At 38.7% G+C, this 27,828-nt stretch overlaps 1 protein-coding gene across 1 annotated transcript in view; it reads left to right on the top strand.

The window, feature by feature from the left end:
• GMDS (GDP-mannose 4,6-dehydratase) overlaps positions 1–27,828 on the top strand; it is a 437,246-nt gene that overhangs the window by 182,907 nt on the left and 226,511 nt on the right. The window contains 1 exon segment of the mRNA XM_068395823.1: positions 14,923–15,050. Within this exon segment, the coding sequence (XP_068251924.1) occupies positions 14,923–15,050 (128 nt within the window).

Below are 27,828 nucleotides of genomic sequence, written 5' to 3'. Positions count from 1 at the left end.
CCTATAGTGCTGGCTACTTTTAAATCCCTCAGGAAATATTTTTGTCATGTTTAAGTTTATTATTTTTGTGTAATTACTCAGAATTTGATTTTTTTTTTTCTTTTTCAACAACTTGTTTTGGGTTTTCTTTTTTTATTGGCAAGTGAGATGTTAGGGGACAGGAGTGATTTCTTTAGCAATCCCTTCTGGGCTTTGCAGAAACATGACAAGCATTTTTTTCTGGTGTGCTACATTTTAACTATTTTAAAAGAAACCAATGGGTTGAGGGTTTGAAGATTTAATATAATTTTATCCATATGTACTTCCAAAGTGTGGATGATATTGATCGGTGTTAATTGATGTGTCGCAGTTCAGCTTCATTAGGCATCTGCACAGTTGTGACACCCAGCAGCTGAAGAGGTGGTGTTGCATAGTTTATACAGCTCCCTTTTCCAGAACAGTGCCGTGACCAATGCTAACGCTGTGTATGGGCATAGGGATAACAAATACCAGAGTGGGCAGAACCATGCCACAGGGACAGCAAAAGGACACGATGGCCCCTTTTGTTTGAAACCTCTTTTTGAAACCCCACCCAAAGACACCAGTCTTGTGCGTAAATTCACATCCCTGTTATTAGGGCTCAGTTCTGCCTGTTCCTGACTCTGTGGACTTTAACACATCTATCTCTGAGGAGGAAAGCCCCTGCTTCCTCAGGAGACTTGGAGGAAACTTCACAAGAAGACCAGTTACCCTCGGCTCATTGTTCCTTTAGGTTTCTTCCATAAGAGACCAGGTTAAATCTATTGTTATTTGCCCATCACATGGCATCAGGCAACTCTGCAGCTGCTTGAATTTGAATTGAAATAGCTGTGGAAAAGATGAGGACTCTCTCTCAGATGAAATAACATGTACGTTCAAGAAAATCATAAATAGGCTGCGGGGTTTTTTTGGTAGATCTATCTTGTATCATAACAATTGCCAAAGTGTTTACTCACAGGCACAAAATACTTAGAGAGCCTCCTTAATCTCCAATTATTGTTACCCTCCTGTCTTGACCTCTCGTGAAGTGTTTTATAAACAATTTAAAGAATAAATGAAGTATTAGAAGCAGTTATTATAGAGCAGGCAAAGTTATTTGCTTTCCTTGAGTGAAGGGATATAATTTATAAAGGACTGATTACACTCATCTGTTTTCTGGGTAGCCTGTAAGTTTACTTTACCACGGCAAGGCAGAATAACAGAGAAATTGTGTCATGGGAGCCAAGTAAGATATTGTAGCGGTAGGAAATCCAATTGCCTTGTTTTACATCCATTTGTCTTGTCCGTCGTTTCTGTCAAATGATCGTTTGAATCAAAAGCATTTAGAGATTTTCCTCCTTTGCAGTAATGAGAACAACAGACACTTTTATGCTGCAGGACATTCCTACTAGGTCTTTCCTCCTCTAACATGGCTACCTGCCAGTCTTTGTTATTATTAAAAGTTGCTTCATTTAGTAGATTTTATGAAGTGGCTCTGCCTGGTTTCATGGCTGTCACTGAGGTTATGAGTCAAGAAGGAGAGTGGGAGTGGGGAGCTCTGATTCAGTGGAGCTTAGCAGCAGAGAAACAGTTTAAACTGGGAATATTAATGGGTAGCTTTTTACTTCAAAACCTACTCTTTTCAAGCTATGCATTCGTATCAAAAGAAAAATACCATGGAAAGCATGTTTGATCTCTTTGCCGTACTGATTTTAACACGTTGCTCCTGCCTTGCCTTTTGTTTACAAAGCTCAGTACTAGCAAAACTCCCTTGTGAGCCACAAGGGTTACCTGACTGCAGAACCTACTAATGAGAGGTTGGGGTCGAGGTTATTTGACTCCAGCTCTCAGAGGAAAGTGCAATTTCTAGGAGGGAATGGCTTAAGGATTTCAGAAGCTCCCTCTGTAAATCTGCAAGCTGTTCCCACCTCTGCCATGCACTTCTGTCAAGCAGGGACAAAATGAGATGTGAGGGTCCTGGAATTATCAAAACAACAGAGCCTGTTGGCTCCAACACAGCTGGAGCTGGGAAGATGATGTCTTTTCCTCCTCTTACGTGGCTTTACTGTCTCTTTTCCAATCTCCCTGTGAGGCAGACAGAGTGGAGGCAGTAGAGCAGCAGGGAAGAAGGGTGACAGCGACTGTCTATTCCATGTCAGAGGACAATTTTGTAGTGTCCCTTTGCAGTTAGAAGAACATTTGTCAACCCTGACAACTGCCAACCACATTTCTGCCGCCCTTGCAGAAGCTTATCTTACTGAAGTGCCATTGTTTTCCCAAGCAGATCTGAGAGAAGGCACTGTCATTTCCAAGATCAGTATTTGAGTGAAGAAATAGGGATGTTGTTGTAGACACATATACAATAACTTCTTCATTTCTAGTACTTCTGGCAGAAGCAGGGAGGATGAGGGATATACATTAATAACAGGTTGTTGATGTCAGCATGATATGATTCAAAATCCTACAGTAACTCTGTATCTGACAATATTTTTCTTGCAGGTCTAACACCCTTAGAAAATATCCCTTAGCAGCTCTAAGACACTTCTGAAATATTCCTTAGCTTTTACAGTCATCATTTTGAAATAATCAGTAAATTCTGTGGGTAAACATTTGGTACTTTATCACTGAAAGGGTTGGAGCCCTTATACAGAAGAGTGTGGTCGGTGGAAATCAGAGTTTGAGAGCTGATTCTTCGCCTTCTACATCTGGAGCCTATGGGGGTGCTCTAGGGAACAAATGTAGATTTGGCTCCAGCTCAAGGGAGGTCCCTTGTCACGAGATGACATATGAAGGTTATGCATATAAGTACCAAACCCTCACACTCCCATACTGTGCAGCATTTCACAGCAGGGAGATAAACAGACTGTAGCTGTTTTAAAATAACAGCTATGTTTTTTCTCTGTTTATCTCTGTTTGCGGGGCTGTTAGGTCCCTTTTGTTTATTCCTGCCTTGAGTCATCTTCCAGGTCCGTGTGTCCTGTAAATCAGGTATGATACTTTCTGCCAGATATCACTTATACCTGAAATGCTGGGCACTGTAGACTTTCTTTTAAAACTCTCATGAATAATTGCCAAAAGGTGGTAGCTACAGTATCCCCAACAAATGCACATTATGAATGGTCCTCTTTTTAAGCCTAGAATTCCTTTAAACATGCCTGTTGGGTTTTGAGTACCTGCAGTTAAATGGTGTTGCTTTTGGCAGGGCTTGGTGAGCAAATGAGGCATAATCTCTCTGATCTCAGTAGTCTGGTCAGCCAGCCATGACATTCTCAGTGTCTTTTCTTTCTACACCCTGTCTGAACAGAGCTGTAGCCCAGGCAGCTCTCAGTGGGGTTGCCAAAGATTACCATGTGCAGTGAAGCAGCAGATGGCAGGACAGTGGAAAATATGCGGTCCCAATCCCTGGGTTCACACGGGGTTCAGGGTTAAATTTCAGCGATTTCCTTCCCTGCTCCTCAAGCCCCTCGATAAACTGCCCTTTGAGAGACGAACTCTTCAGTGTGGATTGGGAAACTAAAATTCAGTTTTGTCCAGTTTTGGAAATGGGTTCTAGACTGCAGCAGGAAATTTAAGAATTCTGTGGCCACATGGTTACAGCCTTCCTCACCATCCAAAGACATTAGTGTGGGCATAAGAAATGAGGTAAATATGAATACATCCTGGAAACTATGAAAGGAAGGGAAAATGAACGTTGCAAACTTGATCAGCTAAAAAATTGTGTAATGACTGAACGAGGGGTGCCTCCACAAACTTAACTCAAACTAGTGCCTCTGTGTTCTGATAAAGCCCTTGTTTACACTTTTGGGTTTTTTTCCCCCACAGGCTCCCTCTTCCTTATTCCTTGCACAGGATGGAGAGTTCTCAATTGAATAACTAGATGTTCAGTCTCTGGGGTGCAAAGAGCAAGAAAGGAGTTGTTTGACAGCAGATTTACACTGTCCCCCTTTCGTGGCCACTCTTCAAGCCTTGTACTGAGAGTGATTTCATCCCCTTTTGACTCTTCCAGGGTAGTTCTCTCTCATTGTTTCACAAATATGACGATACTTAACTTTCACAAATTCCTGTAAAACATTGACATTTTTACCCCATTTTTTGGGTGAGAAACTAAGGTGTGAAAAAAACTGAAGTCTGCACTGATTGACTGATTGGTTGATGTTCAGAATAAAACTTCCATCTGTTTGCATCTGCGGGCTTGGTAGTCAAGCACACAGAGGAATATGTGGCAGTGACTAAATGAGAACCTTAATTTAAGTGACTTTCGAAGCACCTTTTCAGAATTTGCAGAAGAAACCAGGCTTTTATTCATTTTTCCATAGCAGCATTAATCAGATTGAACTGTGAACCCATCATTTCTTTTTCTACAGTTCATCTTTGCTTAGCTTCAGACTCCATAGGACCCTGCCTGCTTCATTTCTCACACGACAGTAGTCTCTGCTCTCAGAGAAAGTCTGTTCTCTGCACGGGGGGCGATCCTATTAGGAAAAAAAAATACAATAAGTAATTAATCTGGAAGTGTTTTGTGAAACCGTATCATTGCGCATTCAAAAACAACACTGGCATACATAATCCTAACTTTTAGTGCTAGAATTTACAGCTTTCTTCCTGAACATGTATGGTGTGTGTGTATGTGCATGTGTGTTTTTCTGAGAGCATACACAGCTACCTGTGGGGATATTAAAATTATGTGAAAGGTCCCACTAAAAATACAAAGCCAGGAAATTCAGAACTGGGCTAACTTTCTGTCCTGGTTTCACCCCATTGTGCTCGAGTATTGTAAGCATCTCAGAACAGCAGGTGATCTGACTGCCTCTTCTGTTCCTAGAGGAAGTGTAAACTAACTTAAATGGGAAATATCACAAAAACAGGATAACAATGAATTTCAGGAGTCCACAAAGGAAGAAGTGTTCTTAAAAATACTGATATTAAAACAGTAGTGAGCCTGACAAGTTGAACGGTGGTAAATGGATATTTTATTTAGACGCTCTGATTTTTGCCATTTAACCACTTTCCAAATGTTCTGTTTCACATTTTCTTATGCAAAACTTTTGTGGCGATTGGACGTGTTAATGGTGGAGTGTTTAAGTTTGGATTCTTCTTTGTAAACTTAAGTAATCTGACTTCAGGGAAACTGCACCAATTTATCTTGCCAGAAAACTGAGTTCTCTGGGTTTATAGCTGCATATTTATTTTTATTTCATTTATTAATTACAGTAGACAAATACTATTCCTACATGGAAAGAATGCAGGAGTGGGATTCATTTTCAGTGGCAATGTTAGAAAAAGGGAATATTAATTGAAATGTATGGGCATTTCAAAAAGCTGCTATAATTCTACTGTTTTCCTGTGTTCAAGTTATTTTCTCAGAAAATAGAAGTGTCCATTTCTTTGCCCAGTGCCTTTTTCATTTTAAAGTGAAAATCAGCAACATGCCCAGGATTCGTCCCAGAGCGGGGTTTGCTCTCAGCAGTGGCTTTTATGCAACCTCCTGACGTATCTTTTCTGCCTGTGGGAGAGCTGCGGCTCTGCCTGGTGGCATTTCCAGTTCAGGGTTTGGGTGTGGAAGCCATAGCACCCTTGCTTAACTTCAGGGTCCCCCAAGAGGAATCACAGCCTGCTCTGAAATAAGGACAGAACTTTTTATGGGAAGTTTAAGCAACTGGCAGTAACTACAGCTAGGTGAAATAATGTTTTTATTGGCTCTCTGAATACAGGAGGTCAACACAGCTAGGCCAAACATGTCCAAGTCTTCCAGGAGCAGAAGCGACATGCTGTCTTTGTTGGCTTGCAGTCTTCCTGGTGTATTGTCATCTAGTCTCTGCTTTTCCCTCCTATTCTCTTCTTAAACTGTTGGGGTTGGGGGTTTACTTTAGGGGCTGGGTTTTCCCCCCTACATAATTACTTTGAAGCTTGTTTCAAGGGGGTTTGTTGTTAAAATACTACATTTGAGGGGTGTTGCTTTGGTTTTATCCAAGATAATGACTTCCAGTGTTGTCCTGATCTGTCCTCCGTGTCCCTACTTGTCCCTGTGCAGAAGCAGAGCTCAGAAAATGGGGACAGCTGGGGGAGGCAGAGTGGGCTGAAAGTACCATGAGCTGATCTCATGCCCCTGGTCACACATCAGCTTGACTGCACGCCGCAGCACACACTATGAAGATTTTTTTTTTTTTACTCTTCTGTCAGAGCCATGCGTTTACTTGATTAGTCTTTTATGAGTCTGAAGGGGTATCTGTAGCTGGAATAATTCATCCTCGTGCTGGTAATCGCAGACCATCACAATTGATGATTTGTACATTGAATTGTTGGGATCATCACTGGTGTTGGAGATGTAGTTCTCACCACATCCTAGCTGAGAATCTAGTTATTCATAACAGAAGATGGAAGGAAATGTAGTGTTTTGCATTTTATGTGCCTTGTTCAAGTACTAGAAAAAATTGTTCCTCTTCTATTTGCAGAAGCTGAGATTTCTTTTCTCCTTCCCTCCAGCTCTTGCTAGTCCCCACCTTGTCCCTTCTTGATGAGCTCTTTGCCTATTGCTTTTTCCAGCCCCCTGGAAATACAGTTCAACTGTGTTTCAGGGCCCCCTCTTGGTGGCTCCCAGGATTCCTGTAGCAAAGGGCTGTTTATGAAAACTGAAACACATTGACCAAATGATGTATTGAGGGCCTAAAGAGTGCCTTGAGGACTACCACTGTTGCAAAGTGAACCAGAAGAAAGTCCTAAGAGGAAAAGAGTTGAGGAACAAAGCTCAAAAGGGAGTTACATGGATTTAGGAACATCTTGAGTTATACTGTATAAGTGTCAAACCCATCTAGGACTGCTTATTAGTTTGTGTGGGAGGCGAAGTTTCAAATAATTTATTTGGCTGTAGCTATGCCATTTTTGTCTCTCCAAGAAAATACATCAGCACTGACTCAGCAAAGTTGTATGCCACTGTGATTGGTTTTAAGGCTACCTCTTACTACACTCCTTTGTCTTCAGTAGAAGTAAATGAAAGTTCCTTTTCCCCTGACTTAAAGTGAAATGACACATTTTATACTCAGAAATTAGCACATTACAAGTTAGCACTAATATGGGTGCACAGAAAGACATGGAAGATCTGTGCAAAACTTTGATTATACCGTGACCCACCACAAGCTGATGTCCGAGCCACCTGGAGCGGCTGAGGGACCAACCAGACTTAGTCCCTCAGAGGTCAGAAGGTCCAAGAAACAGTATTAGTCAGCCATGTGTCACCAGGTAAGATTAAAAGCCTTGCCTGCTTCATCTCAAGGGAGTGCTAGGGTAAAGGCTGAATGTCTCAGTTTGAACCATCAAATAGCACCTTTTTTGATGTGCTACTGGTTGCTGAGAGGGTGGAGGAGGGGAAAGACAGGGAGAATAGAAAAAGAGTGTTAAATTTAAGGGCACAGCTGTATGAACTTTGATAGCCATTTAAGATAAGTTAAAATCTGATATTTGTGCAAGTTCCCTTAGACTATGTGTTATTTCCATTTTGTACCAGTGCTGGATTTTCCTTGTGGTTGCATATATTTCTAGCTATTGTAGCACCGATTCAGCAAAGCATGTGCTTAACTCCAATTGTTTACACACACTTAAACAATATAAAGAGTCTGCGCTGATGGGCAAGCACACTCATGCTTACCCATAGCTCATACATGCAGGGGCTTGTCTAATTCTGTGACAGCTTAAATGAGAGGTTTAATTCAATAATGTTAGTTGTACAATTTAAGAAACATGACTTAAATGGATGTTAACAAATCAGAGTGGCTAAAGACATTTACCTTTGTTTTAAAATGTAGTGTATATGAACTGCGATTAAGAAATCAAAGTGAATAGTTTGGAGCAAAAGGTTAAGTTTTCTGTACGCAAAACGCTGCTCTGTTTATCTAACTGCCATTAACAGCATAAACTTGGGAACAGGAACAACACTTTTACGTATTGTTTTCAGTATTAATGTTTGGGTTTTTCTTTACAAGAATCTTTGATGCCTCACCTTTTTCTGTTCAGTGTACAGTTTCTGAGGGGAAAATATTTTAATTTAAGAAAAATTATACGGAGGAAATATACTAAAATAGCACCTTTTGCCCAGCAGTTATTGCTTGTATGTCAACCTATCCTTTTAACAAACCCATATGATTGATCTGAGATGTGTAATTAGTCCTGAAAAAGGGCATTTTGAACATTACACAAGTAAATTGTCTGCTAATTAAATGTCATTTTTCCACAGTCACTGTAGAGAACTGCTACTGTGTGGTCATAGAAATCATCCTGTCATTGTTCTTTGGGCAGTGGAAACCTATATCTGTTTGTATGCAAAACAATCGTGAAGAGTTCAACGCCCTGATGACAGATCCCCGGTGAAGGGTTAGCTCCACTAAATCACAGGGGAGCGTGGCTTGCTGTGCTGTGACAAACGTCACCTCTGATTCTCATCCTCCGAGGGTGGTTGGTAGATCTCTCGCCCTACTTCCTTGCGCCTCTTTTACGGGGCTTACTAGTTGTCCGTCTAGGTAAGCTTCGTGCTATCTTTCCACCCACTGGGAAAAAGAAAAGTCTCTCTACTTTCTGTGTTCCGTCCCAATTTCTGTACCCTGGCACTCCTCACAAGATTGTCTCTCACTCTTATTTTCCTCTCAGATTATAGAAATCATTAATTTTTTGTTCCTTCCATGCCTAGTTCATATGACCTCCTGTTGCCCTCAGCTGTCCAAATGTTCTCAGTGTGCAAGTGGATGCTGGGGACAGAGGTGCTCTTGGGTTGAAGAGCATCAACCCCTTCCAATGTGCTGCCCTCCTGCTGCTGATGCTTCCTACCTCTGCACGCCTTTACCTTTCTCTCTCAATCTCTTCATTTTTAAAATACAAGTAGTAGAATATTTTCCATTACCCGAGGAATTCTATCGAAAAGTGTGGTGCAAATGGAAAATGGGGCTAAGCAGACTTTGCACATTTAACTTTTGGCATTGGAAAGTTCAAAATATGTGTCAATGTATTATAAAAGGAAATTATTCAATTGATATGCCGATTAATGCCTTTGTTAGCAATATTTAAAGGAATTAGTACCACTTAATTTTATTTAAATCACACATTTTAATACCAAATGAGGATCACTTGATAAGGAGGGACAATTTTATCCTCATGTTATTGGACAGTTGCTCTCAATCTGTGATCTGTGGATCTTACTGTTATGTGATTATTTCCCAGGGGGCTGATGAAGAATAACCTTTAGAAACAAGCCTTTTATCAGTAGCTTTATCTTTCCTGTTTAGAGATTTTACATGTCCATTGGAAAATAGCTGGGGGTATGTAAACTGCAAATGTTTGAAAAACATTGCAAATGTATTAAAAATCTGAGAAACCCGCCAGCATAAGATACTATTACAATTTTAAATGACAGAGAAAGAGACTGGAAATATTATGATGAAGCAAAGTATTTCCAGCTATGCTATACAGGATTAAAATGTAAGGATTAAAGCACTGTATTTCATGTTTCAGGAAACAAAATGATTTATTACTCAGGTCAGGAAGATGCTTCCCATGCAATGCATGACTTTACAATGAGTTGCTTATGAATCATATTACCCATATTTCATATATATTTCATTTTGCAAAAATCTGATTATGGACTTTCTGGCAAGCTCATCCAAATATACCTGTACTTGCTGTGTAAAATTTGCAAGGTATTATGAAGAGCTGGGAAGGGAAAAATAACTTTTAGCAGTTTTTTTTTCCTTTGTTTCCAAACAGTGATGTTTCTACTTTGTATAATTCTTGTTGTGAGAAGAGTAATTTGTTATTTTAAATTGAGAGTGGATTCACAATTAAAATGCATGAGTGTTTAACATATGCTAAGTAGCTGCTTTGCTAGTTTTACCAAAATGCAGTAGTGTATCAGTTGCTTTAATCAAGATACAGTTGAAAATTCCATTTAAACCCAAAATGTGGAAGGTTAGTTTAAAGATCTATAACTTGATTTTTCATCTGGTTTACATTGACATAACTTCATTGACTTCAGAATAATTGTTATTGATTTTCATCAGTATAAGCTAAAGGAGACTCTGGACTCTTCTTAGAAAAACTGGGTGTTGCTTTGTTTTTTAATTTCAGCTTGTTACAAAAATGGAAAACCTTCTCATAGAATGGAAATTATGAGCACTGGATTTTCAGGCAATCAAAACATTTTAATGATCTCATTAAATGTATCATTTACAACATATATATGTTAAAAGAAATATGTTCCTTTGGGTTAGTAGAAGCCCTGGGTACACAATGTGTTTGAACATGTTAGGCTTCCACTAGAATCTATGCCAGAACTGGAGAAACTTGGAGAAAAAAAAAAACTACACCCTTTTTTTGTGCCAACATCTTTAGAGACGGAAAGCTTTTTATCATATTTTATGCAAAACAAAGAAAAAGATGCTATGGCAACTTGATAGACTGTGCTAGGACTGCCTCTCAGCTGATAGATAAGTTGCTATTAAATGCTATCACATTGACTGTTATTCTATGATATTACCAGGATTAATGATGGATTTTCTTATGCATGGAACAACTAGTGTTATACAGGGATAGCAGTCTTCCTAAGACCACAGTTTCATCATTTGTTCAGTTTTGTATGAAAAACCCCAGTGCTGATAAAAGGAATGGGGTACTGATGCAGAGACGACATTTTTTTTCTCTGGGCATCCAGCTTTCGAACTGTAGATGCATTGAGAGTTTGCTTCCTAAAGTAATAGCTTTAAATATGTATTAATGAGACATGTGTCCAGCTTTCAAAACTGTATCTTTGCCAGATGTAGGCAGCGTCCTTCTCAGAGGGATGAGCTGCACGAGCTGTTTTCCACCCTGAGCCAGGTGGTGCAGCAGGCAACAGGCATGGGCTGGAGAGCCAAAGCTACTCTATTATACCTCTGCTATTTCTTTTTGTTGTAGTATTGTTCCTATAGTGGTTTGCTGGCAAGTTATATGTTTTACAGATAAGGTCTGCTTGATGAGGAATCCTTGCTTAAGATGGTATCTAGGATAAATCAGGTTTCTAAATGAGGCCTTATGGTTCCTATTGGAATGCTAATGATCTCAGAGGGAGGGCTTGGGTTTTGAAAACAAATCTAAGCTAATGCTCGGGTTCCTGAAAGAGTTGTTAATATCATGAAAACTCATGTTTAAGGCCTCTTTTAAAATGTAAAAACTTGTCAGGCACTGCTCAACCAAGGCTGTTTGGAACTGCTGAAGTGTGTGAACACACCAAAGCATCCTTTGTAACGTCTGGCCACATCTCTGCTGTTGGAGTACAGCAATTCCAGTGCAGTCAGTAGCAATGCAAACCAGAGCATAATGTGGTCTGTCATGGTTTGGATGTATTTGCTGTATAGATAACTATGCAAGGCAGTTAGCCCAGCATGCTTGGCCCTACCGAGGGAGAAAGAATGACTTTTCTCTTGGTTACTGTATGATAGTGAGCTCCCAGAACAGTGCCACCCTCACATATTTTGAAAAAGTGTTCAAATAAGTCAAAATACATTACATATTTAATAGAGTTTTGAACACTTCACATTCATTCATACTAGGTGTGAGCAGTGAGGTGTGTTTCACAAAACCTCTCAGAACTGAGGAAGCAGTACAAAGCCAGGAGACAAATGTGGAACTCTGACATCTCTCCTCCCTGCCAATCTAAGCTACCACCAACACGTTTCCATGTGAATTAGTAATGTTAGCACAATAAAGGCGGCCTTATTCAGCTGTGATAGCTGGTGGCATTTTAGCTGCTGCATCATCTTGATCTGATGAAAATCAACATAAAGGGTGAAGTGATTAACACACCAGCAGCTCTGTTGATACTCTCTCTGGCACTAACGGTCATTCTATGGAGAAAAATGTTCTTGTAGGTTCAACATTAGCAAGTCCTCAATACCTCCTGAGGAAGAAGGAAGCTAACCATTTCTGTGTCTCAGAAGGTACTTTGTATTCAGTTATGTGAAGATATCTGTAGCACTCCACGTAGACCTTTTAGGTAGAATCATTCCTGAGGAAAGAGATATATGTCTGCCAAGTTTCAGGCCAAAGCAAGATTTTATAGCCCAATTGCAAATCCCTAGGACAGAGCTTTATAATGGAAATGCTGACATAGCCTTAAATATTTTGTGTGACTCCAGTGGGCAACAGCTTAAATTCTACTTAAGATGTGCATTTAGTCGCATGGAATCAAACATATAGTGTAATGGGATATTTTAAGATACTGTGTTTGAGGAGAATCAGTATTTAAACATTATTTATGAACCATATCATTTAAATGCTTCTGAAATGTGCCATTCAGTCCTTGGTTGCATGAAAAAAGATTCTAATCACATTTCTCAGAATGAACAGTAGCATAGTTTTCTTCCACAGCTTTAATGCTAAGGCACTTCCAAGAAGAGGGTCGGTATTATTTTGCTGAACCCTTACGGGAATACTTCTGGAAAATAAAGTTTTTCATTTTTCACTGTGGTGCTCTTTAATTCTTCATTTCAGACTTTTGAGGCATATTCTGATTTCACTTGGAGAAGATCTTTGAAGATCGTTTCTCTCCAGTTATCAGTGACTCCACAAGAAGACAGCAGTTACTAGTATATACTGTGTTGTGCTAGGCGAACCTGCTTTTTCTTGTGCAGTATCTTTCATATATTTCAAGTTAAGTTGATAGCGTAGAAGTTCTCTCTCTCTCTCACATACAATCTAATATGCTTTTTTTTTTTTTGTGCCAAGGAAGTGGTTGCTCCGAAATGGAAGCTGACATCCATTAGTCATATAGATTGACAGTAAAACTTGCTTTAATGCAGATGATGACTAGAACTCTCACTGCTTTTACTGCAAATGGGAATGTAGCATTGAAAGCGGCCAGTTTTGCTTATTACTCAGTTGCAGTCTGGAACATAAAGCCATGTACGTTATCCTAGAAAAAAAGCTTCTCCTTCAGCTGTTGTCTACTGAATAATAATGCTAACTGAAATTATTTCAGTGCAGAAGGTTGGGAAGTTTCAGAGCTAATCCTAATAATTTTGTGTAATATTTTGAATCTATTTTTAATTAATTAGTAATAATCTGTGTGAAAATCTCAAAGCACTTTAATAACATAAAAAATGGAAACAATCTTTGGAGAAGTGCCAATCTGACTAAGCCAAAGAGTCTCTGTCACTGGTTTCTGTTAAGCCAGGACTTCACTCCAGCTGCAAGCCCATCCAGCCAGGAAACAGGGGAACGACAGTACTTTGCTTTCAGAAATTGCAATAGCAGAGTCACAGTGTCGGTCCTGTGGTTTGTGCTGGTTTATCTTTGGGATAATCATATTTCTCCTGTTGAGTATGCAGGGTGCAGTCTGGAAGAAGGGCTTGGGCTTTCATCCTGCACTTGACTTGTCCAATTTTTGAGGAACATTGCTATATAAAAGACTCCCCCGGATATTTTATTTCTGAAATCTTGCAAATCACACTGTTTTGTAAGCTTCCTTTATATATGAACATTTTTTCAGGGAATATGGAAATTATATGATTTTCATCCTTTAAAAAACAAGCACACACTGATGATATATTCTAAATGGCGAATAACTGGAATTCCAATTAGTTCAGCAGTTAACAGAAAATTAAAATTTTATCTTAATCCTGTGGTAAAGTCTGGATTATTTAATTGCTTCATTCCACATGGTTCTTATAGGTGAGCTTTTTTTTTTTTTTTTACTTTTGACAGAGTCAGATGACACAAAAAGGTACTGTAGTGCTTTTGACTTTACAGCAAAAATTAGTAGTCTGAAAAAGACACTTCACATTATTTAATAATTTTGCAGCAGCCTCTTTTTTGTTTGACAGGAAAAGAAAATATTGAGATGCATATCTCAAGAGCAGAGTTCCATAATGAAAAAAACCTACATATATGCATTGAATGTACCAGCTGCTCTGCTTTGCACTTTTGAAATTTGCTAAGAGCCTTTTACAAGTGCAGTCATTTTCACTAACTTTCCTGCTTTCCATTTGGATGAGGTATTATCTGTCAACACTCAATCATTTTTTTTAGCTATTAAAAAGGCATGTAATTTTAATTTTTGTGGCCTATTAGTGTGCAGATGCCATTGGGACTGTTTAGCTTGAACTCATGGTCTAAATTCAAATCCCTCTGCTTTTGAGGAGACTGCTGACCACATTTTAGAAACATAGCCGTCATGATCTAAAAATCAAGATACAAAAATAACTAGAAACAAATATTATTTAAAGCAACTCTACAGGAAGCAGAAATGGGTACACAAATTTTCCAAAGCAATACAGTGAACAAAATACAGAAATATGATAAAAATAGTGTACAGCCTTTAACTGATAAACTTGAAATCACAGTTTCATGATCTCACTGAACCTGGGGGACAAAGAATCCCAAATAACTAGAGAAGTAGAATGCATTTAACCATTACAGTCCTTTGGAGAATACATAGTATTTGGATAGTCTCTTTTTTTTTTTTTTAATTAATAAATTTATTTAGATATATGCATTCCTTGGAAAAAAAAAAAATAAAAGAAGAAAAAAGAAACGGCAACAAAAAACTTGAGGGTGGTCTAAGATGTCTGTCTTCTTTATGTAACCTTTTGCATTTTGTGTTTAAGAACTGACATTCCAAATGATTTTCTTTGGCTTTATGCCTGGACTGAATACTGAGGCAGCAAATTAGGAATGCTTAAGAAGTCCCACAAAAAAAAAAGATGTTTGCTGTGAAAGTGCAGCTAATGTGACACTTGCACTGGAAGCTTCTTAGCCTACTCAAACAACAAAAGATGGCATGGGTCTAGGTGGTGTAAGGGGGGTGAACGCAGTCTGAAAGTACTGTGTGCTAAGCTATACAAGGTGTTTCATGTGGCCAGTTATCTGCCACTGTGACTATGCTGATACTACCTTTTATTTCTATTCCAGGGGCTAACTTTGTTACTCGAAAAATTAGCCGATCAGTAGCAAAGATTCACCTTGGACAGCTGGATTGTTTCAGCCTGGGCAATCTGGATGCTAAGAGAGACTGGGGCCATGCCAGGGACTACGTTGAGGTAAGCTGTGGACCACGTGCCTTTTTCCGAATCGTCTTCGTGGTAGGGATAATGCTTTTTGCTGTAACTTGAGGTCATGGTCCATGGAGGGCTATCGCAAGATATTTTTGCCTATTGGGGCCTGTTAACTTTGTCTTGCTCTTGATTTCAGACTAGGGAATTTAGTAACACAGCAGTCTACCCTAGGCATGACCTGAACAGAAAAATAAATCTTTGGGTTTACATTCCTTGACCGAATTCCTTGGGGGAGGGGGGCTGACTATAAAGTGGATCTGTTTTAGAGTATTCTTCCTATTGTTTTGAGAAATACATGACCAATATTAAGATTGCAGCAAGATACAATATGACCTGAAGTCAAAGATCCTGCTGGAGGTTGGTGACTTTTATTTTAATGAGGCAAGGATGATGTATATATTAATGATCAAAGGTCTAGCTGGTTATACATCAGAAAGAAGCATCACAACATAGTTGTGATGGCAGGTATTGCAACGTATGTGACTGCATCTAGTGTTTGAAATGTTTTCATAGTCAGGATTTGTTTCTAATTTTATTCTATGCATCTGCTTAAGCAGACAAACAAACAATACCCATGTATTGTATTACAAGGAGACATGAATGACCATGTAGGAAATATTGTTTATTCCCCAGGAGACTTTTGGCCCCATTTTGGTGCTTAAAGATTTCCTGTGGTCATTGGACTATTTCTGTCTTTTAATAATTCCTTGCTGGGAAACCGGATTTGGCTTCACCGTTCATTGATGTAGTTTAAAAAGATGATGACTGTTTGTTTTGTTTTTCTGCATCACAAAGTAAGAAGTATTTCAGTAGGGAAAAGTCTGATTTGGGATTTTTATCATAAATTGAGATTTAAAAGGTAAAATAAAAGCTGAGCGCTCAAATCTTGTTTATGGTCAAAAAGAAACAGCAAGAAAACAAAACCATAATACCGCAGTATAAACTCTTGTTCTGGATTACATTAAAAAAAAGTGAACAGCCATATCGCCTTGGCATTGAAAGGGCAACATCAAGTAAGCAAAGGTGATTTTTGACAGCCAGCTATAAATAAAGTTGGCTTTTGGTTCTGTGCAGCATTTGCATGTAAAGTGGCAAGGGCATCATGAATGTCATGACTATGCCTCCATGACTATTGTTTTATATTTGTGGCTACAACATTAGTTGAAGCAGTTAATCCAGTAAACCACCCCAATCATCTTTTTAATGGATAAAAGTATAGTCAAGAGTGTTCATAAAGTCAGTTACCAAGTCTCAACTGAAAGGATGTAAAAGCCAAATAAAATGATCAGTTGCAGGAACATAATGAGCATAATTTACTAACAGGCACTGGATATTTCATAAATACTTCAGCTATCTCATTCCAAGACAACTTGTATGAGACCATATATCATGGGATGAATTCTGATGTCTTCTTCCATAAGGGAAATCCAGAATAACCCTCGTATGCCTAGTGGGTCAGACCCTTGTCCTGTGTTCAAACCTTTAAAAACAAAAAGGAAATGAGAACAAGTCTATTCAGAAGAATGACTAGCTTTCAAGGCCTTTGGCCTCCAGAAGGAATGTAGTTGTCGGAGGTCTACAGCACGAACATGTTTTTTGTGTAAGTAGCATTCCAGACCTTTCAGCTACACGTTTTGGGCCTGTCCCAAAATCTTCTGGAAAGAATTCCTCACTAAAATGTAGTTTGTCTTGAATATTTCTCTTGCCGGAGAGGTACCTTTTCGGATAATGGGAGAGTTATTATCAGTTCTCTAATTCCCTGAATGTTGTAGAGATGTGGTTACAGGCAGCCTTCTAATGGCTAAAGAGAGAGTAACTTTAAACTGGAAATAAACAATTATTTGAGTCTTTAATGGACTGGAAAGTGTAGGGCTTAGAGATTTAACGTTGTTCAAATAAATACATAGTATGTTAGAAAGCATGATCGTATTTACAAGCATTTGGGGATCTTCCTTAAGCATATGGCTGAACACATAGGGATATATCTTATCCTCTCCATATGTACTTTTAAATCCCATCGATATTAATACAAGTAACACATGTGCGTATAGACTAGACCATGTACTGTGTTTTATTTCTCCTTATTTCCTTATTAGGGATAATAATAAAACCATAAATACATTCCTTTTTGTTGTTTTATGAAATATTATGGGTCAGTTCCTGATCTCATGAAAGCTGATGACCAAACTCCCATTGACTTTGTGGAGAGATCATATCCTGTATGTACTGGAGTGGAGAACGTCTGGTAGTTACAAAGCACAAGCAGAAGTTAGGACTTTTGAGCCTTGATTCATGTGTTTTTCTGACTGCCACTGTAATTTCGGGCAAATCCTTCTGTATACAGTAAAGCATGGAACCGTGTGCCTGCACTGAAGCACATAGATGCCCACCAAGGAATGGGCTGCCAGTATGCTCAGTGCTAGCTGTGGGTCGAGATCAGCTTTAGTAGCAGATGATTCAGAAGTTTGATGTTTAAACACAGGTTCATATCAGGGGAAAATGGTTGGAATATGTGTTTGATTAGGTTTTGGAGCTGGGACTTGAACAGCCACCTGCAGGAACTGAAAATTTGGTACAGCGGCATTGTGCTGGTGAATGAAAATTGGGAAGTCTAACTCACTAGAAAGAAAGGTTTCCATTCAGTGTTTGAAGAGAACAAAACAGAAATAAGTAGGCATCAAAAATTTGGGGGGGAGGAGGATTATTAGTTTTATCCTAAAATTATATTAGTAACTCTTAACATTTTTGCAGACATTGCTGCTGCTTCTTTCTCCCCCTTTCTCCTTTTTTACTCTACTGTGATCCAGTATGAGTCTCATGGGATGGTATTAGAGATGACGATCAATGCCACTGAGTTGGAAGAGGAAAAACAATATATCAACGCTGTTGATATACGAATCTTCTGTGAGCTGTTTTGTTTTGTAAGGGTAACTTATACCTTTTATTTGTTGCACAAAGTTCTAGTAAACCATCTGGTAGGTATTTTCAAATATTAGTACAATAGCAAGCCTTTTATAAAACACAAGGCATCATACAAATTTCTTCAGACACTCACCCAAGAGTCTTATTTCAAATAAATATAGATTCTCAGAAACATTTAACTTGGCCCATTAAAAGAATGCCCATCAATCCATCACTAGTTCGTTGTTTTTCTAATTTCCTACATGCTAAATACTGTAAATGAAGTCGTGAAGGTATACCTTCAACTGAAACCTTAAAGTGTTGTTCTTGAGGATGTAATAGACACGTTTATTTGTAAAGGGAAAGCCAACAAATAGAACATAGTCATGTTGGAAAGTGGCTCTGAGAAAAAAACAAGTTTGTATCAGAGTTCAGCAGCGGAGGTTTTTTCTTCCTTTCCTTCAGTTTCCTCTTTATCACCCACTGATGCTCAGGTTGCCTTCTGTAGTTGCACTGCCCACACCTCAGTGCTGCGCAGGGAGCAGAAATACTGCACGGATAAATGCTGTGGAACAGCCTATCAATATATATCTTACAAAAGTAAAAAAACAAGTCAAAGGTAACAGTTTTAATAGTCTTTAATTATTCGTACAGATCAGAAATATTTTCTTTTGCCTTCAATAGAAATACAGCACTATTTCAAGCAGTAATTACAGAGGACTCGTAATTGGGTCATAATTGGGTCATAATTGGGTCATAATTGGGTCATAATTGGGTCATAATTGGCTCCAATTCAATTAATTACAGGTCTAGTCAGATGCTTAAAATTAAGCATGTGCCTAAATTCATGGTGAAATCAGGGACCATTTGATATTCTAAATGTATGGCAATCAGCTTCCATTAATTTGTATTAAAATAATGTAAAAAAAAAAGGGCAAAAAAAGAACAGTTTTAAATAAGTAATAAGTTATTGTACAGTCCAACCAAGCACATTAAGAAACTGTTTAAAGAGAGACTTTCCATCTTTTTTTTTTTTAAGTTGGTACTGGTGCTGATTCATACTTTATTTTGTGATTAAAATGCACAAGAAAATGCACAGTCATTTTTATTGTCTTAAATGATTTTGCACATGTTGAAATTGAGGTAGTAAAATCTAATCTACAGTGATGCCTTCTGCATTTAAATCTCCAGTGAGCACCATCTAGTCTTTTATTCATGATTCTTCTATTCACCATTCTAATAGGTAGACCGTGACCCTTGGAGACAGCTGCTACCTTTTGTGTTGTGGGAAATCCCTTCTTGTATGTTTGTGTGTACATTTAAATATAAAAATTCTTCCCAGACAGAATTATTTAAAATTTTACTTTACTTCTGTGCATGAAAAAAGGATTCAGCCAGCGAGACTGTTGGCCAAGGCATTTCTCTTTCCGTTTTGTTGTTTTCTTGGAGTGTTAAGGATGTGTCGTCTTTTGAGATATGTTTTACTTTGATGAGACTCAAAATTTTTTCTGACACGTCCTTTCATCAGCCCAGTGGAATACTTGCTTGTGAGAGTCTTGCTTTGTTGAGGATTGTTGGTCATTAAAGGGAAGTCAGTTATATCTGTCTGTGTAACTATCAGTACCTCATATAGTTATGAGATTGGCTCATGAAATTAAAGGCATATTTTTAAATGATGATTACCCTTTTGTTATAGACTGAAGTGAAAAAATGTTTTTCCCTTCTTACTGCTTAGTTTTAATGCTCAAAGTTAATCACTTCTAATAAAAGTTAAGAAATAATTTTAAACCCTCAATGCTGGACTTCTTTGAGTATGATGGTAAAGATTTTTGAGCCATCCAGGTACTCAATTGTATTTTGTGTATTTCGAAATGAAAACTTTTTCTTTCTATCAGCTTGCTGGAGCTGGGATAATTAATAGCTCTATTAAGCCAAACTGGTCTTAAAATTATAACCAATCTGTTCTGCTTGATGTGATGATCCACTGAACTGATTATCTTATTGCTGCCACCTAGGTGAAGTAATTGTGAGAGCAGCAGGGCTTGTGTGAACCTTTAGGAGATAAGTTTGATAGACTGTGCTCCTTTGGAACAACTACTGAACATTCATAAAATTCTTGACAGGAACTTGCTGAAGCAGTATCTTTTCTAGAAGCATGTGTACCAGAGACGATGACTATTCCACCTTAGTTTCTTTCTAATAGTTTAAAAATCTGTTGTCCTTTTTATAAGATGTAGAACTAAGCCTCATGCTGAAATGCTTTTTGAGAAAGCAACATCTTCCCAAAAGAAGTACACACTTACCAGTGGCAGAATATTCTTTGATTTCCTCATGTAAATGCTTTGGACATGTGAAGGTATGATGTGTCCAGGACAAAGGAAGTCACATTTGACCATGGCAGTATGTTCAATCATCCATGCAAATAATGATCCAGTTCTCAGGATACAGTACAGCCAATATAAGTGGCCACAGCACAGATAACTGGTCTCAAAGGAAAGATGCCGAATCGCTTTGTGAAGTTCACACAGCACTGACCCACAGGCACTGGCATTTGCAATAGAGCCACTTCTTCATGACACAATGAGAGTACTGGATCAGTAGCCCCAAGAAGATTGTCTTCCCTCTGGCTGAGTCTATAGGGAAAAGACATAGATAAGCAGGTTGCCAGAGTCAATTCATGATGCCATTGTTTTAGTAAACTATTTGCTCACGTTGCACCTCAACTGAAATGTTCCAACCCTACAAAAGAGTTCAAGTCTTGATGTGAGGTTGTAGACAGCATCACTGGCCACAAAACAGGCATCTCCCTGGCATGTCTCTCGTGCAGAGCCAAAACAGAATCCCATGAGACCACATTGTCATTTCTCTCTCTTTCTCTCCACGTAGGCTCCATCAGGCTCCATCATGCTCCCTGGGCTCAGTAAAGTGCCTGTGGTCCCACTTGGCTTCTGGCTTCAGAAACCACTCTTTTAGCTCTCTGGTTTTAGTTAAGAACTTGGGAGTCAGACTGAAGACTTTGAACATTTTCTCCAGGCTATTTCTGAGCAGTACGAAAATGAACTGTCACAAACAATAAGCATGTAGCGAAGCTCTTCTCAGTGTACTTTTCTTCTCTATTGTCCCATGCAAACAGAGAAAAAGTTGATATTTAAATAATGATGTCTTCTTTCAGAGCATAATTTGATGCCAGCAAAATGTAGGTATAATTCTCAAACATCATCTTTCAGATTTTGAAAATACGGGCAAACCTTCCCTTACGAAGAAATAATGTGTTTTAGAACAACTGTGATAGTAAAAGTTTTCCTTTTAAATGCCAAATAAAAGCTTATATTTTGGTAAATAAGGCTGCATAATAAAAGAGCTTATAATACATTTCTTTCAGCATGTGTAGTTTAGATTAGACTTCTTCACTATTAGAAATAGTTACAATTCTCAGCAGAGCAACACACTATTATCTTAATTTTACTCATGTAGATGATGTCTGCATTAAAGAAAAATAAAACAAAACCAAATCCTTCATGGTATTTGAAATGCTGAAGTCTGTAAATAATGTGATTCTAAATAACTGCAGCGTAAGTGAGAAAATGCAAACATGTTTTATACGTGTGTGCATGCACACACACACACCACCTGTATTTATGTCTGTGTATGTGAATGTATGTATGGTTCTGTTTGTGCATGGATGATTTTGTGAAAATTATTTTCAATTTCATGTATTTTAAGAGGTGCATGTATGTGCTATTTTCTAAGCTTGATGTGATTGCTAAGAAGAGATTGAACAAGAAAGTTAGTTGTTTATTACAAAAGACGTGAATGGTCTCCATATTTAAAACATCAAAATGAGGAAAGAAAAAGGTTTTAATTAGGATATGTAGGTGTTCTGTCTAATGCACATCATATGGTATTGATTTCCAGCAGCAGTGCCTACTGTAAGTGTTGCTGTTAGACCTTTTCCTTTTAAAAAACTATCCCAATCTGTTTCAGAACTACTTTTTATTTCCTTGTAGCCATTTTTTACGTGAAGGGAATATAATTGTAAAAAGATTTTTTTTTCTTATTTACATAAATTTTCCCTTAGCTTTCTTTTTCGCCACTTTTGTGTTTGACCTATTAGTGTTTTTAGGCTTTACAAAGCCAAAAAAGTGCTTTCCTCAGCACAACCATCTGGTTTAGTTTCCTGTGCCTCAACAATGATATGTGTATTATTATCAAGGCCACCCCGGTGGTTTTCTAAGTGGTCTTGTTACAGCGGTGGTCTTACAATTCAGTTGGAGGGATGGAAAGGTTAGAATAAGGCTTCTTTCAAGTATAAGGTTTCTAGATTGATATATTATGTATTGTTGTCATATTTCTGAGACTGACCTATTATGCCATTGTAGCTTGAATGCAGTATCTCTTCAAATAACACAACTACAAGAGTCCTCCTGACAAATTCTGCCTTTGCAGAATGCTCTTCTTGTAGAATACCAAATTAAGGCACTTTTCAGAAGCGACTTGAAATGCATGCTTGTGTTCCTATGGTTTTAGTTTTCTGCTCTGTCTGGCAATGTGTGGAAAAACAACTACAATTATGACAGGGTCTATGTTTAGGAGCTATAGTTACACTTGTGATAGGATCAGAAGAAAACATATAGATGCCAGCAGAGAGACTATATAATGCAGTATATACCTCATCATTGCAGTTCACGTCAGTGCATGCTGCAGGACAACGTTTACTCATTAGCCGGTGGCAATGTAACATCAGGGTGAAAACAAAACAGATATTTTAAGAAGAGGTCTGTTCCACCTTCTAGTCAGTTTTGTGGTGGTTTTAACTTGGGGCAACTGCAGATGAGACTGTGGGGAAAAAGATGAATCTCACGAGGGAGATGGGATTGCCCAGACCCAGAGAGCAAGTACCACAGACAGGCTGCTTGAGGCTGCAGCTGCGCCTGGAAGGAAACCACTGCCCCATCATGGGATGGAGCATGTTTACTGTAAAGTGAATCTTCACAAAATTTGACAGCAAATGTCTCACAAGTCTCTCTTGAATGTATGTTAACCATGATTTTAAATTTGTTTTTTCCATTTTAGTCCACACAAAGTTTATGAATTGGGCAAGTTCAGGGCAAATTTGATGGAAATGTTCTCATAAACATTCCCTAGGCCTCTGCATGCAAAATCTCAAATACTTACTGTACAACAAGGAAACTCGGAGTTCAAGGAAAAAAATTATTAAGGTTTATGTGTGAATTAACACAAATGAAATGTGTTCTTTAATCAGCTGAATCACTTCAATTGACATTTTTCCTTCTTTTCTTTGCTCTTTTTCCTATCATGGCAGGGGGGAGAAAAAAAAACCCAACCAGGTGTGTCTACCTTTGAACTCTGTAATTTTTTATGCAGTCAGAAGGTATTTGGCAACATTTTAAGAAACGGGAAGCAGCATCTTTTATTGGTAAATGTTAGGCAACGTTAATAACAGGTACTGCTACCAGCCCCACCTGTAATAACCCAGATAGTTTCTCTTTATTAACTAATCTATGATTTACAGATTAATTTGAATCTTAGAGTAATGCACCACATTCTGAGAAAGCTGTATAGTAAAATTGGTTTTAATTTTAATAAGGGGAAAAAAAAATCCCTTAAAACAGACCATTAAAATTTAATGAGGACATTTTTAAAACCCCGTAATGGTTCAATTTACACTGGAAGTCAAAAATAGTTAATGGTGGTGTTATGTCTGTGTGGTAACATCCTCACTATACAGTAATTGTTTTCATTTGAAATGAAGCCAGTAAAACATCATGGGCAGTGCATTCCCAGAACCAACTTTTTTAGCCCTCCAACAATTTCAGGTCATTCCACTGAAAGAAATATTTCAGATGATAAATTAAAATGTCAGGGCTCACTTTTATTGTACTCTAGCTGTTAATATTCTGTGTATTATTAAGAAGACTGGTTATCAGCAGAGTGACTGTTCTTTCCTGATCTGGGTATGGAAAAAAACCCACAATTTTTCTGTTTGTTTGAGTGGGAAACATTCCCCAAACCCATAGGGTGCACTTAATATGCCACTTTTAGTTTTAGCAGAAATACTTGAATTTTAGCCGTAGGTGTTTTTGGATGAAGCCTTGATCTAACAACCAACATTAATGGTCCAAAGATAGAGCAGCTGAACTTTCTAGTTGTCCTTCTTTGGCCAACATTAAGCTTCCCCTGGGGACGGTTGACTTGGTTACCAGGTTAAGTATGTGAAGAAAGCTTATTGCTGTCATGTGCTTGACTCCTCTCTCTCTTCCTCTCAAAATCCATGTGATTTCTGCAACAAAAGCAATTGTTTTCTCAGGAGTATGAGGAGCATTACATTTGCAAAGTAGGTGAGCAACGTTGGTGTTTTCTTATCCCCAGTCAGCTCAGCAGTGTGGCTGAGATGGAATTGCCTGCAGCCATGGAAGAGGAGAATGAAGTAAACAGTGGATCCCTGACATCATCCTGTGCCTGCAGCTTACATGAGTGCTGTGCAAAACAGCTGGCGGTTCCCTCAAACCCTCCCAGTGCTTCCTCCTTCGTGCAGGTCGAGGCTGACTGGTGCAGGGCAGCCCAGCATCTGTCCTTCCCCAAATGCCCTGCTGATGCACAGGGCAACTCCTGGTGCTAGCAACCTTGATGGCCATTTCCTTGCTTCTAGTGAAATAAGGATTTTGGTGGTGTTTCTTAAGGGAGTAGGCCCATGTATCTGCTTTCTACGTTTTCTGTTGTGCAGTGAGATTAAAGGATCTCTGGTATTTGGTTTGAGGAAGCAAGATGAGGGGATCCCTAACTATTCATGTGAAATGTTGCCTGTCTGCAAGGACAAATTATTAGGATTTTTTTTGTAGAGTTGAATGCAGTCTAGGCTGTTTTGCCTGCCTAGTCTCTCTTGTTCAATAGCATGACAAAAGCAGGGCAAACTCAGACATTTGAAACCTCAAAGAACTGTGATCTCCAGCTAGGAGTCCCTGCTGTGAGCCGTTGCCTGAACTGCTGGGTCCATAGAAGTGTTGGGTGTTCAGTCGACTTCTCATTGCACTGATGATACTTACATTCACGTTGTTCTTTAACTCCTACTTCTGCTTTAACCTTTATCAAGTGAGATATTACTCTACACAGTAACAGTTTATCAAGGCAACCCTAATGCTATAATACCAGGCACACATGTTGCTTTTGACATAATGAAAAGTTGGTACGAATCATACAGTCTTCCTGCACTGTGCCTTATTTTACAAGAAAAAGTAATGCTTTGTGTTGCTAATGCGGTATTTTTTCCTTATGCAATACAGGCGTATTTTCCCCCTCACCATTGATTTATTATGCTGCATTTATTTCCAGACAAACCCTACTTTTCTGTATCTGGTGGGAATTTCTCTCTTCCTCTGAGGTGTTTTAAATTCAACAAGCATCAAGTTTTTGATATATCATATTCATTTTAAAGGGGAAATAATTGACAAGGGAAAAATATTTTAAGTATACCCTTTTCATTTTATTGCCAGTATTATTACTGATAGTCAAGGTAGATATATATTAAAAATACTGCTGGTTTAAAACTGTTCGTCTCCCAGACTACAAGCAGATCTTGGGTTATTGGGACAGTATCAGGAGGCATGAGATAGGATGGTCTGTAGGGTACGCGACAGACCATGACATGATAGGTCTTTCTCCCGACAAGGGAAAGCCCAAGAGGTGCTTGGCTGCTGCTGGACAATGTGCCTCTTACCACTCTCATCTCCTGTTTGCCGACAGCCTTGCTCTTGAACCCCCATGCCAAGAGGAGGTTGTATTTTAAGTGCTGTATTCAGGCTGCAGCCGGGGAATCACCACTGCTCCTATTTGTGCATGTTCCATGTATGTTTGTTTGATGTTTTATTTCAGCCCATAATACCTCATAAACCTTCTCCAGTGACTCCCGTGCCATAACCATGGTATGCACTGCTGGAGTGCAGCTTTCTAAATCGGTAGTACTGGCAGCAGAAATGATACTGGTTTGCAAGGAAGAGCCTTCCATGGAGCAGGGCCCAGCTGTGCTCTGCTGTCTGGGAATGCCAAGGTGGAGCACAAAGGACCTTGCCTTCCAAGGAGCTTTTCCAGGCTAACTGTACTTGCCGGTGCCTCATCTCTGGGAGAATCTTTTTTTTTTTCTTTTTAAAGTAATTCAAGAGCAGGTGAGTAACAATTTAGAGCTGGTGTTGGCTGGAGGTTTGTGCAAGTTCTTATGGTCCGAGAACACTTAATGTAACACTTCATATAATGATGTACGGCATTTTAATGGAATCTTACAAATATGGGTGCTAAGAAAACATTTTAGAAAATACTCTATTTGATCCAGATAGCAGTAAGGGTGACAGCACATGCATGGAGTGCCAAAGCCCAGAGAGGACTGTAGGACTGTGCATTCCCTCCCTGCCCTCCTGGCAAGCCTGAAGACTGAGCGTGCTGCAAACCAACTGCAGGAAATGTTTTGGAGTGAAATCTTGTTATAATAATATGATTATTGACTTTGGTGGGACTTGACTTCATCCATTGCATCTTATATTTATGCATGGGGAGGCGGAGGCCGGCAGAAGAGAAAGAAGCTCTATGCCTGCACAGAGTTACTCAGTACACACCTGTGATAGGTACAGCCACAATTTGGCTCTAAAAGTGACCTCAGGAGACATTAAAATTCCATTTAATGTGTTACCAATATAAACAGGAAGTGTAATAAAGAGTTTTCACCTGGCCCACTCTGTGCCTGTTTTCAGCCTCGAGTACGACAGAATGATGAAGTTGGTGCACAACTGCCCACTCCTTGTAATTAACTAAATTAGACTTTCCTCAAAGAAGGTTTTTTTTGTTGCTCATTTCCATAAGGTCACATCTAAAGAAGGGCAGTGTAAAACCAACGGGCACTTATGTAAAAGTGTAAAAGCTGGCAAAAGAACAAGTTTGAGTAAAAAGTCCACCCAAAACAAAAGTAAATTAATCATCACTGTCAAAACATTCATTTTGGAGTGATTACAGAAAATAGTGTTAAATAATAGCAGAATCATGCACATTTGACATTTGCCTTTAAAATACACTATGCGGTAAAGAAAAACAAGCCTCAGTTCCTTTGGTTTTATTCATTCATATGGGGTTTGTAAACAAATTGTGTAATGAAGTTGCATGCTCATGACAGGCATTTAGTTGCACTGATTTGTAGCGGTATGATCATTTAAATACAATGTGTCATAAATGTTTCAAGTTAGGAAAAAAATTCCGAATTCTGAAAACACTACAATGTGTCATAAATGTTTCAAGTTAGGAAAAAAAAAAATCCAAATTCTGAAAACACTATCTTAACAATGTCTTGAACAGTTGTTTATGTTCTGGAGTTGCTTGTAAAACAGTTGAATCCTAACTAAGCTGATAGGTCTATTAGTAGTATCTTAAAGTGATCCTTTTTGCCTAGATACGAGGTTTTGCTGGGATGCTGGTTCATGTAAAGTTTCTTTCACTGAAAACAGCCTACTAACTGGTCACTACAAATTCCGGCTGTGTTGGTATTAGAAAGTACTGCTGGAGCTTACAATGTTATTTATTGCACTTTCTTGGAAGGAAAAATCACACAAACCTTTCTATTTCATGAAGGCAGATAAAAGCTAGAAAATAAAACTGCCTGTAAACAAGAATAAAATGGTGGTGTTCAGGCTCAGGATGAAAGCTAGCATCTGGAATCGCACGCGGAACCAGCTCTGCAGCAGCTATAAGGAGCACTGTCTGGCAGAGAAAAGAAAATTTATACTCAGGAGGAGCACATCTGAGGGTGATATGCTGCATCCTCATACGGGGTGATGTGGGGGCAATACGAGATGAGGATTAAGAC

The sequence above is a fragment of the Nyctibius grandis genome, chromosome 3 (genome assembly GCF_013368605.1).
Source record: "Nyctibius grandis isolate bNycGra1 chromosome 3, bNycGra1.pri, whole genome shotgun sequence".
Taxonomy (NCBI): domain Eukaryota; kingdom Metazoa; phylum Chordata; class Aves; order Nyctibiiformes; family Nyctibiidae; genus Nyctibius; species Nyctibius grandis.
The sequence above is the reverse complement of the archived record's forward strand: the minus strand, read 5'-3'. Positions and strand labels throughout refer to the sequence as shown.